We start from the raw sequence: 18,529 nt of genomic DNA on the forward strand, positions 1-18,529 counted from the left end.
AATATTGGCCCACTGGATTTGAGAACTGCTTATTGGTGAACCGTTGTGCATATAAAGATCACACCAGGGGGGTACGAAAAGATTTTAAAAAAGGAGAATCAATTTTAAACGCAAAAAAGCTAAGGTATCTGAAGATACTGGTTGTTGTGGTGAATAGATTTGGGAGTTAGAGTTGTGATTTTAGAAAAATTCTGAGAAATTTTTTTATTGTCACTTAAGGTGAAGTTTAAATAGTAGAGGTAATTTTATTCTGATGGTTCTCATTAATGGGCTTAAGTATGCTTGTGAACGCTGTATTAGGGGGCACCGTGTTACTACGTGTAATCACACTGATCAGCCACTGATGATGATCAAGCCCAAAGGTCGACCGTCGACAACATGCGCACATTGTAAAGAGCTGCGAAGAAATAAAAACACGCACGCGAGCGGAGTTTGTACATGCGGGAGAGAGGAAAAAAGGCGTTTGCTGAAGCAGGCGAAGGACGGTACAAGAAGTAAGACTAAAGATGACAAATGCAAATGTAGTGATAGTGAGCTCTGTGTTTGTCATAAGAATCGACAGAATAAAACATCTTTGAAGCGAAAAAATGATGATAATGGTATTATCGAACCGGATTTCACTGAAGGAAGTTCTTATGGTTCAGATTTCTTAGAGATGAAGTCTAAGCAGGAGAACAACAACGAGCAGAATAGGAGTCCTGTTATCAATAATGCCAGTAATAACAATGACGGTATAAATGGAGATGATTCGTTTGCTCCATTAAAATCTAGTCTATACATGCAAGATGTGATGCACTTGGGGTTAGATCCCGTTCAGAATATGAAACCGATTACACCATTCACTAGAACTCAGGTTGGAGAGGTTTCTATACCACTGAACGAATATATATCTGCAGCGGTAGATAACAGCGTCCAGTCTGCGACGCCACTTTTAAACCTATATGACCGTATCCTACTCCAAGATGCGAACGGTGGTAATAAAGAGAAGATGAGTTTTTTCACTGACACTTCGAAAACTGAGTTAAATTACAATGACCTAAAAAAGAGACAGCAAAGGATTTCTTCAGAGCATAATACTATTCAAGATCATAACGATCTCAATATCAATTATATGGCATCGTCTAATTATCTGCATTCAAATTCCTCACGAGAATTGGCTAATTCGGACGTCCCTTCCGTTGCATCCGATCCTATGCCTAAAAAGCTGAATAGTTCAGATTCAATATCTTCACTGCTGAACTCCAGCAATGTTGATAAGAGTAATTCCCATTTTTACCAAGATATGCTGCACTGCTCTCTTAATCAAAAGAAACGCTTCTCACAGTCGCCGTCTTTATACAGCATGGATTACACATCCAGCAATGGGCTATCCTCCAATAACAGCAGACCCGCAGACACAATCTCGAATATACCGAATCCATCAGGTTATTCTGGAAATAATACTCAGTTTTCTTCTATTGCGTTGGATAATAGTGTTAAGCAACCTGCGGTTAATACTCTATCTTTAACGCCCAGTTTTCTAGATCTACCTGATGGAAACTATGAAGTTCCCTATCACCAATCGTTTTCAATCCATGGGTCAAAATCAAACAGTACAGACAGATTTAGGCAGCAAGTACCTTACGCGGAACAAAAGGCCCAGTCGAGGCAGCGATCTATTAGCATTCATAAAAACCATCGGTATAGTCAATGTCCTATGGATGGGCCCATTCCGTTGACGGAGTCGCCGGTTGACTCGTCTACTACTGTTAACAATGTTGATCCTGGTGAGCTCTCCGCTTTTGAGACTTCTAACAACATGTTATCTTTTAATCCGCCTTTTTACGTATCTAATTCTACTGATATGGGTGGGCAGAAGACGGGCAGTGATACAACAATACTTATGATGGGGAATGGCAGTAGCAACTCTGTGGTAAATGGCAATAGTTCCAATTATCGTGCAACTATAGGCCTGGGTGCTACCATGGATGGTGCTGCCACCTCCTACACTATTACATCATCTGATGAGGACATTAGTCAGTTTATTGCAGATCAAGGGGGCTCTTCAAAGACACAGTCTAACTTTCCAACCTCAGGTTGGAAAAGGAATGTTGTTGGACCTTCAGCAGCATCTGCTATAGAAGATAATGGACAGCAAAAGGATAACATAGAAGCTGCCAAAAAATCGCCTTTGGACATAAGAAGTAAAAACTCACTGCTCGCGTTCAATGATGATGAGTATGTAGATTTGGAGAGTTTGATAGGTAACTTGTAGTCATATTAATTGGAACTAAGTAACGTAAGGTTCATTGTTATGAATTAACGATCTAGGTAATTGTTTCCTAAATTTCGGATTTCAATGACGTTGTATTGTTTCTAATCATTTATTCATTCACAGGATTAAACAATAGTATATATGAAGGTCATTTGTTTAGAGAAGTATCATTTAGCTTTTCGGTTACTGCGTTCACATCATACCGTTGACTTCTTACCGAATTAGGATTCTCATCATTCAAATATAATGACAACCTTTCGTCCTTTACCTCCAAAATTGAAGCTTGGTCATTGTCTTGTAGAGAAGCAAGTTTTATTATATACTCCAACAGTGATAGAGATTTGCTTGTTTCTGGATTAACTTCTTCTTCTTCGGCACTATCATAGTTTTCTTCCTCGCTACTAGACCCTTCTTCACGTTCTTGCGCCTCTGTAGCTTCTTCTGTGCTCTCATTATCAGAAGTCTCCACTATATCTTCATATTCACCTAGGGCAATCCATTCAATGTTTTCCGTAGATGTAATATGTTCTCGTTCTAGGTTTTTGTCTATTTTCAATACTAAAACTGGCGAATCTCGTTCTTCTAAGTTCAGTAACTTCCCAGAAGCGGTAAAGAATAGCCTTATTACTTTAGCTAGTTGCCAACGTAGCTTGACCGGCTTGTCCTCCTTCAGGTCATGGTACCGACCGTCATCAAAGTTTTCCTTGAATTCAATATAATAGTCGTATTGGATCGGATTTGCTTCCGAAATGGCTGATCTATAAACTCTTAAATCACATCTTGCCATACGTTCTTTCCAGATAATAGTTGAGCTATTATTGAAGATATTGTATGCTGTGACTTCAAACTTTGGCCCTACTTGGATATCAATTTTATTTCCTGTTAATATGGCCTTTTCATTGGACTTCACAATATGATTGGATGCTTGAAGTAACAAACTTGCTGATACATTATTGGGCAATTTCATTGACGTGCTTACACCAGAAGTGGTCATAGACAAATTAATTAATGGTATAACAAGTTCTATGCGATGGATTAATTCCTTCATTTTAGCCTCCAGCAACGAAACTGCGGCTTGATCATGGCTGTCTTTCTTGTTAGATTTTGCGTCTCCTAAATTAGAGGGTGCGAGTATTTCATCCATTTCAAGATTAAATTGTAATAGTTCATCCTTTAAGTCCAGAACTAAGGATAATGTCGAGCCCAAATTCGTATTACCCCGAACAACGCAGAGCTTAATCAAGCCTATAGCATTATCAATAATGTCTATTCTCGTCTCTAACTGCTTCCGAAGCTTTTGTAGACGACTAGCATCTCTTTGCGGGACATGTGTTAAAAACTTGGTAAATTGTTTTATAGCATAAGTTGAGGCGACAGAAACACTAGACTTAATTGCAAATGACACCACCTGGCTTCCAGCCCTGGATAAGAGTTCGTCCATGTCGTCCCAGGCTTTAACTTCAAATGTTGACGTAACGAATGAAGGGTTACACACTACAGAAGATAATAATTATAATAATCTTTAGTTTCACTTCGTTTTTCATGAAAAAGTTCTACCAGATTTTATTCTACAATGGTATTAATTAAAAGTTTATTTATGAAAAAACCAATGAGCTTTCCTCAGTATATGCTAAACTCTATAATGCTAGCCTCCTTGGTTATTATTTACTAATTGCATGCCCTGTCTCACGAACTGTGTTCAGTGAGAAATATATTGAAAAACGTAACTAATGTCATTAAAATTGTATTCATTCTTTAGTAGATGATCGTTTGTTCTTGATAATGCACTATGGTTGAGGTGATTCCATGTCGTAGCATCTCCGTATAACATAGCTGGAGCCTTAGTAATCTGTTTACCATTCTTACATCGCTTGCAGTTATAGGTTGTATGAGTATCACAGATTGTTTGAGCATCAAATTGGAACAATTGCTTCAAGTTGTCTGAACTGAACAGACGCTCTACATGCTCCTTCTCATCAACCACACAAGAGCTTAAACTCATCTTCATAGACTGTCTTTGGTAAATTTTTTCTTCTATGGTTCCAGTGCTAATGAACCTATAAATAAAACAATCCTTTTTCTGCCCATCTCTCCACACACGTGCTAAAGCCTGCTGATCTGCGGCAGGATTCCAATCTGGGTCTAACAGTATCAGCCTGTTTGCACCAATTAAGTTGATACCGCATCCACCAGCCTTTGAACTCAGTAAAAAGATAAACTCATCCCCATCAGGTTTATTGAACTTATCAACCAGCTTTTGTCTCTTATTAATGTTCATTGTCCCATCTAGTCTTAATACGCCATAATGGTTGAAACGACACATTTTTTCGATTAAATCTAGCGTTTGGGTATAATTCGAAATTAATACTATCTTATCGCTCGATTCGGTTCGTATCTTGTACAGAAAACGTTCAAGAATAGCAAATTTACTTGAATGACATGTCTGGACATACGATGCTCCTCTTGAGTTACGAGATGTTGACGTGCTGCTCTGGTAATCCGTAAGTAAATGGTTTGAGCCCTCAATGTCATCAGGAAGATCCAGCAGATCCGGGTGGTTGCATAATTTTTTTAGTAAGCCAATAGCTTTCAAAGGTTGTGATCCAGTGCCCTTTACTAATTTAGCGACTTCCCTTGATTTTACGAAATGTTCATACAGTGCCTTCTGTAAAGGGGAAAGGCTGACAAAGATAACGTGTTCGTATTTACAAGGAAGATATTTGGATAGAATGTCATTGGTACGCCTTATAATGAACTTTGACACTATTTGCGATAGCTGTTGCAGCTTTAACTCCCCTTCTTCAATTTCCTTCTCAGTCGCGTCAGCATCGCGTCCCCTTAAAATTGGAATCTCGAAATCTTTACGGAATTGAGCCCTAGTTCCAAGTAGTCCGGGATTACTAAAACTTAGTAAGGCAAAATATTCCGATAGATCATTTTGGATTGGTGTACCCGAAAGGATTACCCTCCTGGGACAGTTAATGGAGTCTAATGAAGTAAATGTTAACGAGTCACCATTTTTCAAGCGGTGACCTTCATCAGCTAGCATTAGCCCGACTTTGCAACCTTTCAAGTTTTCAATATTACGCCTTAACGTTTCATACGAAATTATAAGCACGGGTTTTACGATATTACGGCCCTGAGCGAGCGCCCATTGACTTATTGACATAGCAACTGATCCATTAGACAATGAGTTCTTCTTGCCGTCTATTGCTAAAGGAGATAACGTGTTAGGGCCTAACCACTTCACGATCTCATTCGCCCAGTTATTGACTAGCGATGATGGGCAGACAATTATGCATTTATCTATCGTAGCTTTGCCTTCTGCGCCTTGTCGAAGCAAGGACCATAACAACGCAATGCACTGTAACGTCTTTCCCAGACCCATTTCATCCGCCATAATACATCCATATGCCCCGCGGTTCTTTTCCACGACGGCATTTTGTACCGCTTCTTCTACAGGAGCTTCTGTCGGTGATGACGATAGGTGCTCAGCGCTCGCGGCCAGCGGTTTCAACACATTCTGCGCATCTAGGAAGTCCTTCATCGCTAAACCAGTGACGCACCTATACAAAAATCGGACTCCCTCGACCTGATGGGGACGCAATATTTTGGCAAGCTTGGGGTCAAGAACAACAGGAACACATGGAAACTTTTTTGACTTGTTATCAGGCGATCCCAGCAACTCTCTTAGGCTCTTATTCCTTACGCCATTTGACATCCTTTCAGGGTGTGCCAAAGTCCTCTTGGCAGGACCCGTTGTTTTCTCTTGACGCTGCACATCCTCGGATCCAGAAACGTCGTTTATGTTCTCTTCACGTATGTCGCCATCTACCGTAGGGTCATACAACACAATTGCAAATTCTTCTGACGGATCATGAAGCGGCCGTGGGGGAGGCGTGATCTTAATCTTCATCCCTAGCGCCAGGGGAATGTTGTGCCGTTGTACATATCCCTTAATCGGAACTGTAAAAGACCTTTTGAGTGTATTCTCTATCTGCTCCAATCTGGACGTGTCGCGTGCAAGCCTAATGGAAGACAATGCATCCACACGCTTGACTCCTACCTTCTCCATATCACCCTCATCCATCCCAGCATAAACCGTTGCAGCTCTCCGCGAAGCTCGAACCCCATACCGTTCGCTGTGTTTCGATTTATCTACCTTGAGGGGTACCTTAAACGGACGCGTTAAAGTACCGTACGCTTCTTCGGTATTCAAGCGCAATGGACGAAGGCTTGGGCGCTCTCCAGCACCAATTCCATTAGGCGGTCTATCTGGAAGCTTTCTTCTCGCCATCGAGTCGATTTTTATACACTATCGGCAGTTGCCACCAACTTATTCTTTGGTTTATAATATCAAAATCACACTCCAGTATGTTATTTGTTACATAATCGCGATGCTCACATTCTCCGGGTAATATCTGAGATCTCAACTTCCAGTAAAATAAAAATTAAAAAAAATAAAAAAAGGTGCACGACGATCTGTATTTGTTCTTTTAACCCGTTCTAGAATATTTTTTTGCCCCACGATTGCTTCCGACTCATAGTAAGTTTCTTTTTTATACGGAGAGATACGCCCACATAATCCTTTGAGTGCGGAACGCGGACTAGAGAAAAGCCCGTCACCTGAACCCAATTTATTTTTGTCAATTTCCCATTGAGGCAGCGCGGACAAAGATATTTAAAAATATACGTACGGAACACAGAGTAACGCGTTCGCGGAATCTATTTACGTGTGCCGCGATGTTAATTTTTCCATCAATTCGGAGAGATTTCCGATCCCGCCGATAAAAGCACGAAAGAGATGCGCCCTCCACTGAGGACCGATTGTTTCAGCGGTCGAGTCCGTCGAGTGAGGGGAGTTCCCGAAATCCGATGAAACTCCAGGATTGTAGTAGGCTGGTGTGCCTGAGTTTTCGAGTAATTCAAAGGATTTCTTTTTTATTTCCTTTACGATAGATGAATTTACACACACCGGAACAGAGGTATTGCTGGGCTGAATTGGGCTTAAATATTGTTTAGAAGTAGGAAGCTATCTATATATTGCCGAGGGTAGTTGATCTTCTTTTTATTGAAGATTTGTGTTCGAGAGGCTGTATGTGTATACTGTGGATCTCAAAAGGAAAAAAAGCCCTGTATTAAGCCGTAAATAACCTGCATGGAGCGATGTTTTCGAGTATTGCCATTAACAATAATCATGCGGATAAGTCGCTGCCGGCGCTGCTACTGCTTCCTTCTGTGATACATTTTGAGGCTCGCCAGCAAAACGCGGCCGAAGAGTTCCCGCACCATGGATATGAGGTACAAGGCGATAATTGTAACGGTGACATTTACTACTCGCGACAGCAGCTACTACCGCAACAGCTGCTGCCAGTGCATCTTCCGCGAATGGAGCAAACGACACAAACGCATGCGCCTTCCTCGCTAGATACAGCATCGGAAAAAGTGAACACGCTGACTCCGATCACTGCAGATAGTACTACATTGCATTATGAGGCGTCCTATAGCACTCCTCGATCTCCTGAATCCGGCACTGCTAAATCTGTGTCCCCACCATTGCCAGAAAGTGCTCAACTAGCTGTGCCTCAGGACCAATCACACTTGACTGCATCGTCTCCATCATCTATTAATCAGGAACCAACGGTAATAACTGCATCAAAATATAAGAGACAGCGTACAGGGCCAAGCTGTGACATATGTCGCTCGAAAAAAATCAAATGCGATGCGACGATAACAATTCTTTTTCAAGATCCGAGCGTAACAAGGTCATATAGCAATCAATTGCATTCCCAAGTGAGTGTTTCCGATTTGAGCAGGGAGACATTCACCCAGATACCTAAGGACATTAGAAAAGCACTTTTGACTAAGGAATTGCTACTATTAAAACATATTGATAAACTAATAGCCTTTAAACCATGCACATCATGCTCCAAACGGAAAAACTGTGTCTGTTCATTTAGTAAGGGATTTACTCGGGCAGATATCAATGTTTTTACTAACTTATGCATGAAATTTGGTAAAAGAAGTTCTATTGAACATTTTAACATAGAGGATTATAGAAAATGTGGTTACCAGGTATAATATTTTTATACATATACATATTTGTATATGTATGTAGGTTATCGTCCAAGGCAGTTCAGTAAGGAAACAATCGGGTTTAATGAAAACCCTAATCAGTTACTGCTTCTATAATGAAGTATACCGCTGTACATATAGAACAACGGCGATAGCTAGAAAATAGCAAATTTAATGATCAAGACGAATAAGGTGTGTAATGCTACTACTATCAGTGAGATCACCTTCTTTTGAGGTATCTCATTTAAATCCTCTTGTATCTGCGCGAAAATAATACCACATCCGTAAGCTCCACCTAGTGCCACAAGTATCCATTCTAGCACAGCGGCCCAATTGCCGGGGAGAAATGCGGTCATTATACTAAGAATGGAGATAGGAATCCAAACGATGCAGCTTAATCCATACCACTGAATGAGCTCTAGTCCCCCAATCACCTGGTTAAAGACGTACGTTACAAACATCTTCAAACAGACAGGTATAAGAACCACGTAAATGCTCAACAACCATAACATGCTGATTAAAACTCCGTAGTTTCCTTTCTGATCAGTAATTCTCCTACCATTGATGAACTCCGTTAGTAAATTCTTGCCACAGTACGAAACGTATAGCGATAGCACACCTGTCATTATAATCCAAAACGTGGAGTATATCTCAATATTCGTGTTAGGTCCTGCCTCTAAATTCTTAACCTTCTTTAAGCTGAGGCCAGAAACAACTTGATGATACAATTGATCATCTCCTACCTGGTAATAAGGTGCGATAGTATTGAAAAGGCCCCTTGCAGGTTCGGAAGGCTGTTTCTGTCGAACATTAACATCTACCGGGCTTGTATCTATTTCTTGATTGATACTGATATTGTCATCGTCCATGGAAAAAAGCACGTTATCGCTATCCAATGACTTATCCGCTGGTTTATCCAACGGCTTATATTTCCCACCTGACATCCTTGTAACCGACCTGCCAAACTGTAATTACCACAGTCTTCCGATCTCATACATTGATACTCAAAAAAGTATGTTCCAATTACCATCTGCAAGATAACACTCCCCGTGTTAACAGAAGTGTGACAAAAATATGCGCAAGCCCGGAATCGAACCGGGGGCCCAACTATGGCAAAGTTGGATTTTACCACTAAACCACTTGCGCTGACGTGATTTGTTGGAAGGACTATTGGATTTGCCGATTTAGTCTTCATTATCTAACATTCAGCAATTGATCTTCTTCAAGCAAATCGTGACGTAAATTAAGTATCGCAGGAAATAGCGGAATTTTAAAGATAACATTATCCAGTTGATAATCTGGTAGCATTGGAACCGCTTTCAAAAAAAAAAATCCCCCTATGAGGGAAAATTAAAACATGGAAACAATTAAAAAATTGGTCACGCTCGGATTCGAACCGAGGTTAGTGGAATGTTCTACTCCGCACCTCCTCAGATAAGGAAGTGGAGCTGGAAGATAATCCTCAGAATCCACGGTGATAACCTCTACACTACGCAACCCCTCGAATTACTTGCTGTAAAATACAACAGACGGGTACTTCACAGACGAAACGTTCTTACCGGGAAAACAGCCGCTAACACATATACAAGAAGTACCACATAAACACACTCCTATAACTCTTGTACGGAGGAAATCTTTTTATCTACCTTTTACTCATACTCCACCAGTACGCCATCCTCAGGTCACGTGGAGGTGATTCTGTCGTCAACATGTTGATCAGTCTGCTCCCAGAAAGCATGTGTAAGCATCTGTCGCTATGAAATTGGGGATGTTCAATTTTACCAGTTACACGTGAAAGTCGTTTCCATTCTGCCGCAATCTTTCCCTGTTAATCTTTGAAACTTTATTATTTAACATTAAAAGTTAAAAAGTATCCCTAAATATGGTTGCAGGTTACAGGGTCTAGAATATGTATACCTATCCCTAAACCTTACCTCACAATTTCCGTACGTAATTAACTTTCTTTTTAACTGCTAAACTGCTAATAACTCCAACATAAAATGCAATACATAAGTCCTTACAGCCCTTGCAGTCCATACAAAGATAATGCAAAAAATATTGCAATCTAAGAAATAAAGCTGGAAAAGTTTCCATAGATAATATAGTAAGCCTAGATTAAATTTTATAGACCAGTTGTTATTTTATAAGTATTAAACCGTATTCTAATACTTTGAAAGTATTATTTTCCAAGTTTGAAATTTAGGTGGTTTTGCCATTTGACATCTTTATTGCGAAAAAACAATACAGAATACAATATTTGGTTATTTATACATAGCTGCGTTCTTTGGAGATTAAACAGAGCTAAACATACCATTCAGTTCATAACCTACAAATACGTGGAATTGTGACAATAGCCATTCCTTTAATTGACTATAAAATTTTTCTTGTATTTGCATATGGTTATATCTAAGGCCCTGAAATCTTTTGCCAACCACGGCAATCACAGTCCTAATGTTAGTACTTATAGTGAAGCCAATGGAAGTGCTGGCAGTAATGTTAATCCTTCGGTGAGAACCTGTTCTCAAGGCCAGGCGCTTGATACCGATGATATTGATGAGAATGATGAATCTGGTCAAAATATACTCCTAAGTATTATATCACAATTGAAACCCGGTTCTGATTTAACGAGGATCACGTTACCAACATTTATTCTTGAGAAGAAATCAATGCTTGAAAGGATAACTAATCAGTTACAGTGTCCGGAATATATTCTGGATGCGCATGCCGAGTTGGAAGAGTTGCAGAGGTTTGTTAAAGTTGTAAGGTGGTATTTGGCCGGTTGGCATATTGCTCCTAAAGCTGTTAAGAAGCCATTGAATCCTGTTCTTGGTGAGTTTTTCACCGCATATTGGGACTTGCCTAATAAGCAACAGGCGTTTTATATTGCGGAACAAACCAGCCACCACCCGCCTAAGTCGTCTTATTTCTATATGATACCGGAATCAAATATTCGAGTTGATGGTATGACTATACCAAGATCTAAATTTCTAGGTAATTCAACAGCTGCAATCATGGAGGGGTTGTCTGTTTTGCAGTTTTTGGATATAATTGACCCAGAAACTGGTAAGCCAGAAAGATATACCCTTACCCAACCGAATATGTATGCCCGTGGTATACTATTTGGAAAGATGAGGCTTGAACTAGGCGACCACATGATAATCAAGGGCCCAAAGTACCAAGTAGATATTGAGTTTAAAACGAAAGGGTTTATTTCAGGAACATATGATGCTATTGAGGGTGTGATAAAAGATTACAAAGGGAAAAGCTACTATGAAATAACCGGTAAATGGAATGATATAATGTATATTAAAGACTTAAGGACTAAGCATTGTGCTCCAACAGTTTTCATTGATGTCCATCGTGATACTCCGCTCAAGCCGCAAGTTCGTCCACTGGAAGAACAAGGTGCGTTGGAATCCAGAAGGTTATGGAAAAAAGTCACAGATGCATTGTCTTTGCGTGATCATAAGGTGGCTACTGATGAGAAATTTTTAATTGAGAACCACCAACGAACGTTAGCTAAAAAGAGGATCGAGGAGGGCGTAGAATTTCACCCCAAATTGTTTAGGCCTTCCAAGCCGGGTGAAGATTTAGAGTTCTATATTTACAAAAATATTCCAGTTGGTAGAGACCACGAAGCCCAGATTAGGTCCATTTTGGAAATTGCCCCAATTTTACCTGGTCAAAAGTTTACAGAAAAGTTTGGCATACCCGCCTATGAGAAGCACGAGCTACAGAAAGGGCAGGCTCTTTGAACAGTGACCGAAGAATAAAATTAGTGGAAGATCCTTTGCATTAATATTGATACCGCTCTTGCTGTTTTGGATAAAGGGGATTTCCTTCTCCTCCTCCTCTAAAGATCGTTCACAAGAATTATCCAAAGTTGATAGTCGACTATATATTCACCACATCCATCTGCAATTGATATATATTAATTTTAATCATTAGCAGTGCTAGTATAACCCATTTCAACTTCATAAATATTGGCAACCTTTTTAAGGAACTTCTTTTTTACATCCATATGCTTGTCCTTACTTAAACGTAAAATGTCATTTACGTGGTTATTTCGACCTTCTGAGTTAGGGTATGGTTGAACTTGGGCTTCCCATTTTTTAAGGTATTCAAAGGATTGCGGCTTTGTAATTGAAATCAATTTATATAGAGTCAAATATGGAGGCCATTCTGAAACTTCACAAAGGTCAATGTAGTCAGCCAGTGTTGTAATTAGAGTGGAAATTTTACAAGTAATGTCTTCACCTTCACCCTGAATACCGAGTTTATCACAGTGATGTATATTAAATCTAACCGCCAACCTTCTGTACTCAGAAGCGTTATAATCCCAGTTTCCTAAGTAGAAATGTGATAACATTTCCCATGCAGATATATCCTTCAAATGACTAAATGCAAACTTCCTAATATTGTGAAATATGTGATCCCTATTATTTTCTTCACGCACAATGTCACAATACCAGCGTAACATATTCCAAGAGTAATAGTTTGAAGGATGTAACTCTGCTGATGCCAGGCAAGTTTTCACTACTTGGATTTCGGAGTTGAAGTTCTTCTCTCTTTGAAGCACCACCAGTTTCTTATACCATAACCATAACGAGGAAGATTTGTTTAGTTTGCTTAAGTTAGAACTTAAAAGTGCTTCTACAAGCCGAATTTCTTTCCTCAGGCTTTTATCGCCATCAATTGAGTTTACCATGTCCAGAAACAATGATTCATGCAGGTTCAATATTGTACGATTTTCAAACGTTGTGAATAATAAACCTATAGTACCTAAATAAACATCAAGTTCTAGATTAGAGTTATGATCCAGCAGCTCCGTAAGTTTACTATGGCATTCGGTGAATATTTTTAGGAATGTTTTCTTAAAGCATATAACCTCTATGTGCGAAGTGCCAGAATCCACCATAATCGGTGGACAGCCAACTTGATCAGCATAGACCCTGAGCCTCACTTCTTTGTGATCTTCCAAGACTATATTTTGGTACAATAGCTCTGTTAACTTGAAAGTCATATACCTAGGTTCTCTATGATAAGTAGCAATATTGTATATTTTATAAATAAAAGACGTATGGACCTTAAAATCTGAAATTCAATTTTCATTACCGCATCCTCAATTTAATAATGGACTAAAAGTAAGATGCCTTTAACTTAGATGCGCAAGATGAATTTTGGTTGCAAGTGAGCTGGCTGTCTCTCCTGGGTATGGTATTGGAATTGCTAAAGAAGTCAGAAGCTCGCTTTCTATTTCACTGTCAGAAAAGTCCTTAAATTCAGGCTCCTTAAATCCTGAGAAAAAGCTATTTGATATACTAACCAAACTATCCTGAGAGCCCCCTCGAGAGTTTTTAACATATGTAGACGTGTTTGTTATGGCGAATATTCCAATTAGTGCTAACGTTGCTGCAAATATGGATACAAAGACGGCTTTTCCACCATCTACAGAGTTAGATTTCGACATGAACACTGGGGAAGTATTCACTGGTTTATGAATATCTGACTGGTCATCCACCGTCCTATCATCAGCGACCTCTGTACCATAGTGACCGAAGCTATTTTCCGGGACTCCTGGAATTCCCTGTACCACTTCCGCTGCGATGTTTGAAGTAACAACACCCGAAGAGGATAGACCTTTGAAAGGTTCTAATTCACTGTCGAAGGCCGTAGTAGGCTGCGTTTCATCTTTGAATATTCTATCTCTAATCGTGTGCTTCTCCTCAGGAGACTTCCCAGTTATTTCTGGGTCAATTGCTGTTTCCAGCTCCGAGTTTGCACCTACATTCTCAGAGGTATGCTCACTTGTAATTAGGTATGTGCTTTTGACATTTTCCACCTTTTCTTCGTACTGGCTTAGTAAGGCCATCAATTCTTCTACTAACAATTTATGTTCTTGAGGGAAAATACCTCGGTGTGTCACATCGCTAGAGTTAGGGAGGTATACAACTTCTTTCATATCCTTATTGGTCAGCAATTTAACCTGGTAGTTTAATTCTTCTAATGGTTTATTTAAAACCTGTAATTTCTGGCTCACCGCTAGATCTGAACAGTACGCGATGGAACATCTTGTAGATAATAAATTCAAGAGGCATTGGACACAAACGCATACTGAATCCTCTTTATGTTCTTCAGAAACAACCATGCAATTAGCACAGGGAGTTGATATATCTGCTAACGTCTGCATTAGACAGTTGGTTAATTCCTCCGAGCAACTCGAAAGATCTATTTTCATATCTGCTATTTGATCAATGATGGAGGGGCAATTTATGATGCTGACGTCCAACTGGCATTCCGTGAAGCTCACAATGGTGAAGAGTCCGAATATTATTGGAATAGAAAAGCTCCACATTACTATTACCCTCTTGACTATCGGTTTCTTGAACATGTGGACTCTTGGTGGTGAAGGTTAACTTTGCCGCCGAGCTCTTCTAGGTATTATTATCTTCGTGAATGATGATAAAGTTAACCAAAGTCGTCAAGAAATGACATCGTAAGAAGGATAGTAAGTATATCTATTGTTGATATTTTTACTTATATATACACGTCTGGATCTTAATAACCTCCCCATGATTATCTAAATAGTTTCCAGCCGATTACGACCGGATTGCATTAGAAATGGCTGAGACAGCCTTCTCCTTCTCCAAAGCTTCCACTTCACTTAAGATTTGGTCCATATTGTTCATCATCTCACGCTTTTTAATGAGTGGTGTTATGAAAACATTAGGTGGAAACTCCTTTTTAGAGAGATCTATAGCATTTGGTTCCGCTTCATTGTAGCCCAAAAGCTTTCCTGAGAGGACTTCAGCATCATACCACTGTAAAAAGCTTACGGGGCTCAAAAGCCTGGTTATTTTCTCGTCTGGGATCATATAACCTGTCTTGGCCTGCAGCTGTTTTATGAATTTGAATTTGCAAACCAAGTCAGTGAAATTTTCAGTAAGTAGCGGGTCATCAATGGAAGAAACCTTGACGTTAGACGCATCATTGAACGAACTAATTACAAGTTCTTTTAGCTGTTCAACGGACGCCACTTTTTTGGGTTGTAGCCATATGTTCAATTTACTTGATTGGACCATCTCCTTATAACGCCTTTCATTCTCAGCCTCCACATCTACACCAATAAAATCGGATTCGTCCAAAGCAAGTGTCACCACAGATTGCTTAGATGCTGAGAAAGCAGTTTCCCCACTTTCAATCTCCTTGATCAAAGCTTTGGTATCTTTGGCGGGAGTTTTTTCTTTACCATCTTTCCTGCTTCTCAGCCATGATAGAATATTCTTAGCTGGAGGAGCAGCATGCAGAGATCTTTTCGAATACAGCAGTAAACACTGGCGAGCTAGCATTTTTGAAGTGGATTCTAGAGTACACAGAAGCTTTTATTCTTTAGCTGCCTTTTTATATCGGAGATTGATATTTCGAAGTTACTATCTGTATATTCTATATAAAATTTTTTACATGTCGAGCGAAACCAAATTATTAGACAGAGATACCCACAATAACAACAACTTAAAACTCCTGAGACCACTCTTAAACGCCGTAAATTCAATACACACACCTAATGATACTTCTTTCGAAATTTATTTTTGGTCATGTGATATGGGCTGTTATTTTATTATCATTACCCGGACTAGTACAAAAGTCACCATAAAAGAGGCACTTGCATCTCCAACACTTATGACATACAGTCGTCAAATGCGCAAGTCAATAAAGATAGCTAATATACCATGGGAATCTTGTTTAGTTGCTTTTCGGATGAATATGAAGGAGAACAGGATCCGTTGTTAGAAAACCAATTGGGCTATAATTCAATACGAAGCACCATAGAAGACAGACATGCCCTAGAACAGGAGCTGCAGCAGCAGTTGCTTCAACGTGAGCAGGAACTTACAGAAATTGTTAATAATACCAATGACAAGCTTATAGATATTAGTATGATTAGTAATAGTGGTATCGTTGTACAGAGTCAGGACTTAGAAGAACAAGATTCCAAAAATACCGTAGACGGTCGTTTTAACACCTTAGATTCCAGTAAAGTCCCACATGAACTTCGAAAGAAGGTTGGGAAACTACACAAAGATCTATTTCAAGAGTTGGATAAGGAACTCATTGTCACGAATGATGAACCCTTAATAGTAAAGTTATAATATAAGTATAATAATTCAAGTATATAAAGGGTAATATATATCACTAATAACGAACCATTAGCTCTTCATTAGAAAGCTTTCTTGAATGCCTTAGTTTGAACTTATTTGATCAACGCAGAGTATCGTTACGAATTAACTACGAAGTGTCGTCCTTAATAAAACTCTTCGCCATTCAGATAGGCAAAAGAATATGCCTCCAAGGAAGAGAAAAATTTCGGAAGCGGTTGAAAACGTTGCAGAGCAAACTTCTCCCACTAGAAGATATGTTGCCGGTAAGCAACCTCGAAGCCAGGAGCCTCTTCCTATAGTCGATAATAGGAATCCTATAGATCAAGAGGAGGAATTATTCAAAGATGAAGACTGGTCAATCCCCAAGTTAAATTTGTACATAACATATACTTTGGATGATTTGGTCGAGGCATATAAGCCGATTTTCAAGGACTTCATTAAACTTCCTAGTAGAAAATTCCATCCTGGTTACTTCTACAAAATTGAGCAGCCAATTTCTATCAATGAGATTAAGAATCGTGACTATGAGTATAAGGATGGGGAAAAACAGTTTTTGTTGGACGTTGAACTGATTAGAAAGAATTGTTTTGCGTATAATGACCCTGATTCGCTAATAGTGAAGAACTCCATGCAGGCTGTGAATTATGTTAAAAATGAGGTTCTGAAGGCTAAGAATATAACAAGAAATTACTTGATAAATGATCAGGTCAAAGAGAGACTTTTGAAACATCTGGATATGCTGCTTGAATCCACCGAGAAAAAGGTGGCCAAAGTCCTAGGTAACCCAACTGACAATTTAGACGATAGTATTAAGCTAAGCGAGCCATTTTTAGAACTTGTTAATCAAGAGGAATTTCCAGACTACTATGAGGTTATTCATAAGCCAATGTCTCTGACAATGATAAAAAGCAACTTGCAGTTGGGATACTACTCTAAAATATACGACTTTTACGTTGATGTGCAACTTCTTTTCCAGAATGCGCAGGTCTTTAATGAACCGGAAGCTTTAATTTACCAAGATGCAGAGAAGTTGTTGAAGACCTTTCAACATCTCATGTCAGACAGTTTCTTTCCGGAGTTGAAAGATAGCAGCGAGCGCGGTGAAATCAAGTTAGAATACGACAAAATTGAGTATGAACAATATCTGGCAAATGCTGGACATGATGAGGAGAATGGAAGCGATGAAGATGACAATGATGACTATGATTTTAATCATTACGAAGGACTAGGTAATGGTTACAATCGCGCGTTGCTACCCAGTGATTATTTATTGGGCCCAAGCAAGTCCGAAGAAAAAGGTAAAAATGCTAAAACGGAAGAAATGGTTTCTACTGATGTACCAAAATTTAATGTTTTGAAGACTAGTAGTTACCAAAGTAATACTGAATTACTTCTAGCAAAGGAAGATGAAAAACCGGAACCATATGTACTTATCGACAATATTCAGTTATCTTCTTCTACTGCAATCTATGAACAAGCTTCTAGGCCATTACAAGGAACTCTTCCATCCATAACTCAGAATTGGGTAGATTATTATTTTGACGGTAAAGATCTGAAAGACAACAATAATAAGTTTGTATTAACCCTGCCTCCAATCCAAACAGCAATCACTTTTAGGGTAAACCTGAATACAAAAATATCAGAACAAACACCAGCGGTATTTATGGTTAATAAAGAGAAAGTTAATCCTACGCCTACATTGAGCATGGAGAACAATGAAACAAAGCCTCGTTATGACGTGAGGTTATCAGAAGGACTAAATTGCCTGGATTTTTCAGTGCAAGACTTGGATCAGAAAAAGACAGAGAGGTTTAAAATTTGGATAAGTATCCTTCCTTGATGAACTAATTTGCACTGGATTCAATAAGTTTTCTTTCGAACCTAACGTTTCGCTTGTATCATTTAAACAGCTCTTTTTATAGAAAATGTCAGTATATCGTAATGAAAATAATAGCTATGATTTTAAAGGCTCTAAAAAAAGTCATATTATATTAGAATCTTAGTTTGAACTCTGAGGAAACTTAAACTGCAAATTTATATG

General features: G+C 39.2%; 11 protein-coding genes and 2 non-coding genes across 13 annotated transcripts; 5 read left to right on the forward strand and 8 right to left on the reverse strand.

Annotated features, from left to right (window-relative positions):
- Nucleotides 1-253: 253 nt before the first annotated feature.
- Nucleotides 254-2,254, forward strand: CUP2 (Cup2p; the record flags this gene model as incomplete). Its single annotated transcript, XM_018133071.1, has 1 exon — nt 254-2,254. The coding sequence occupies one exon, from the start codon at nt 254-256 to the stop codon at nt 2,252-2,254; it is 2,001 nt and encodes a 666-aa protein (XP_017988803.1).
- Nucleotides 2,255-2,402: 148 nt separating this feature from the next.
- On the reverse strand, nt 2,403-3,695 carry YRB30 (Yrb30p; the record flags this gene model as incomplete). The annotated part of the gene is made up of 1 exon (XM_018133070.1): nt 2,403-3,695. The coding sequence occupies one exon, from the start codon at nt 3,693-3,695 to the stop codon at nt 2,403-2,405; it is 1,293 nt and encodes a 430-aa protein (XP_017988804.1).
- Nucleotides 3,696-3,953: 258 nt separating this feature from the next.
- Nucleotides 3,954-6,551, reverse strand: RAD54 (DNA-dependent ATPase RAD54; the record flags this gene model as incomplete). The annotated part of the gene is made up of 1 exon (XM_018133069.1): nt 3,954-6,551. The coding sequence occupies one exon, from the start codon at nt 6,549-6,551 to the stop codon at nt 3,954-3,956; it is 2,598 nt and encodes an 865-aa protein (XP_017988805.1).
- Nucleotides 6,552-7,420: 869 nt separating this feature from the next.
- Nucleotides 7,421-8,335, forward strand: SUT1 (Sut1p; the record flags this gene model as incomplete). Its single annotated transcript, XM_018133068.1, has 1 exon — nt 7,421-8,335. The coding sequence occupies one exon, from the start codon at nt 7,421-7,423 to the stop codon at nt 8,333-8,335; it is 915 nt and encodes a 304-aa protein (XP_017988806.1).
- A 149-nt stretch (nt 8,336-8,484) lies between these two features.
- On the reverse strand, nt 8,485-9,273 carry YIP5 (Yip5p; the record flags this gene model as incomplete). The annotated part of the gene is made up of 1 exon (XM_018133067.1): nt 8,485-9,273. One exon carries the CDS (start codon nt 9,271-9,273, stop codon nt 8,485-8,487), a length of 789 nt encoding a protein of 262 aa, XP_017988807.1.
- Nucleotides 9,274-9,404: 131 nt separating this feature from the next.
- AW171_hschr63787 lies at nt 9,405-9,475 on the reverse strand. The gene has a single exon. It is a non-coding gene; the product is annotated as a tRNA-Gly (tRNA).
- Nucleotides 9,476-9,705: 230 nt separating this feature from the next.
- Nucleotides 9,706-9,828, reverse strand: AW171_hschr63788. Its single transcript has 2 exons — nt 9,792-9,828; nt 9,706-9,740 (listed from the first exon to the last, which is right to left on the reverse strand). It is a non-coding gene; the product is annotated as a tRNA-Gln (tRNA).
- Nucleotides 9,829-10,725: 897 nt separating this feature from the next.
- OSH6 (oxysterol-binding protein OSH6) lies at nt 10,726-12,084 on the forward strand (the record flags this gene model as incomplete). The annotated part of the gene is made up of 1 exon (XM_018133066.1): nt 10,726-12,084. One exon carries the CDS (start codon nt 10,726-10,728, stop codon nt 12,082-12,084), a length of 1,359 nt encoding a protein of 452 aa, XP_017988808.1.
- A 182-nt stretch (nt 12,085-12,266) lies between these two features.
- ECM9 (Ecm9p) lies at nt 12,267-13,352 on the reverse strand (the record flags this gene model as incomplete). The annotated part of the gene is made up of 1 exon (XM_018133065.1): nt 12,267-13,352. One exon carries the CDS (start codon nt 13,350-13,352, stop codon nt 12,267-12,269), a length of 1,086 nt encoding a protein of 361 aa, XP_017988809.1.
- Nucleotides 13,353-13,484: 132 nt separating this feature from the next.
- Nucleotides 13,485-14,720, reverse strand: AW171_hschr63791 (uncharacterized protein; the record flags this gene model as incomplete). The annotated part of the gene is made up of 1 exon (XM_018133064.1): nt 13,485-14,720. One exon carries the CDS (start codon nt 14,718-14,720, stop codon nt 13,485-13,487), a length of 1,236 nt encoding a protein of 411 aa, XP_017988810.1.
- Nucleotides 14,721-14,928: 208 nt separating this feature from the next.
- Nucleotides 14,929-15,678, reverse strand: MRPL13 (mitochondrial 54S ribosomal protein mL50 MRPL13; the record flags this gene model as incomplete). Its single annotated transcript, XM_018133063.1, has 1 exon — nt 14,929-15,678. One exon carries the CDS (start codon nt 15,676-15,678, stop codon nt 14,929-14,931), a length of 750 nt encoding a protein of 249 aa, XP_017988811.1.
- A 381-nt stretch (nt 15,679-16,059) lies between these two features.
- On the forward strand, nt 16,060-16,479 carry MEH1 (Meh1p; the record flags this gene model as incomplete). The annotated part of the gene is made up of 1 exon (XM_018133062.1): nt 16,060-16,479. One exon carries the CDS (start codon nt 16,060-16,062, stop codon nt 16,477-16,479), a length of 420 nt encoding a protein of 139 aa, XP_017988812.1.
- A 190-nt stretch (nt 16,480-16,669) lies between these two features.
- On the forward strand, nt 16,670-18,328 carry RSC4 (Rsc4p; the record flags this gene model as incomplete). The annotated part of the gene is made up of 1 exon (XM_018133061.1): nt 16,670-18,328. One exon carries the CDS (start codon nt 16,670-16,672, stop codon nt 18,326-18,328), a length of 1,659 nt encoding a protein of 552 aa, XP_017988813.1.
- Nucleotides 18,329-18,529: the final 201 nt, after the last annotated feature.

The sequence above is a fragment of the Eremothecium sinecaudum genome, chromosome VI (genome assembly GCF_001548555.1).
Source record: "Eremothecium sinecaudum strain ATCC 58844 chromosome VI, complete sequence".
Taxonomy (NCBI): Eukaryota; Fungi; Ascomycota; class Saccharomycetes; order Saccharomycetales; family Saccharomycetaceae; genus Eremothecium; species Eremothecium sinecaudum.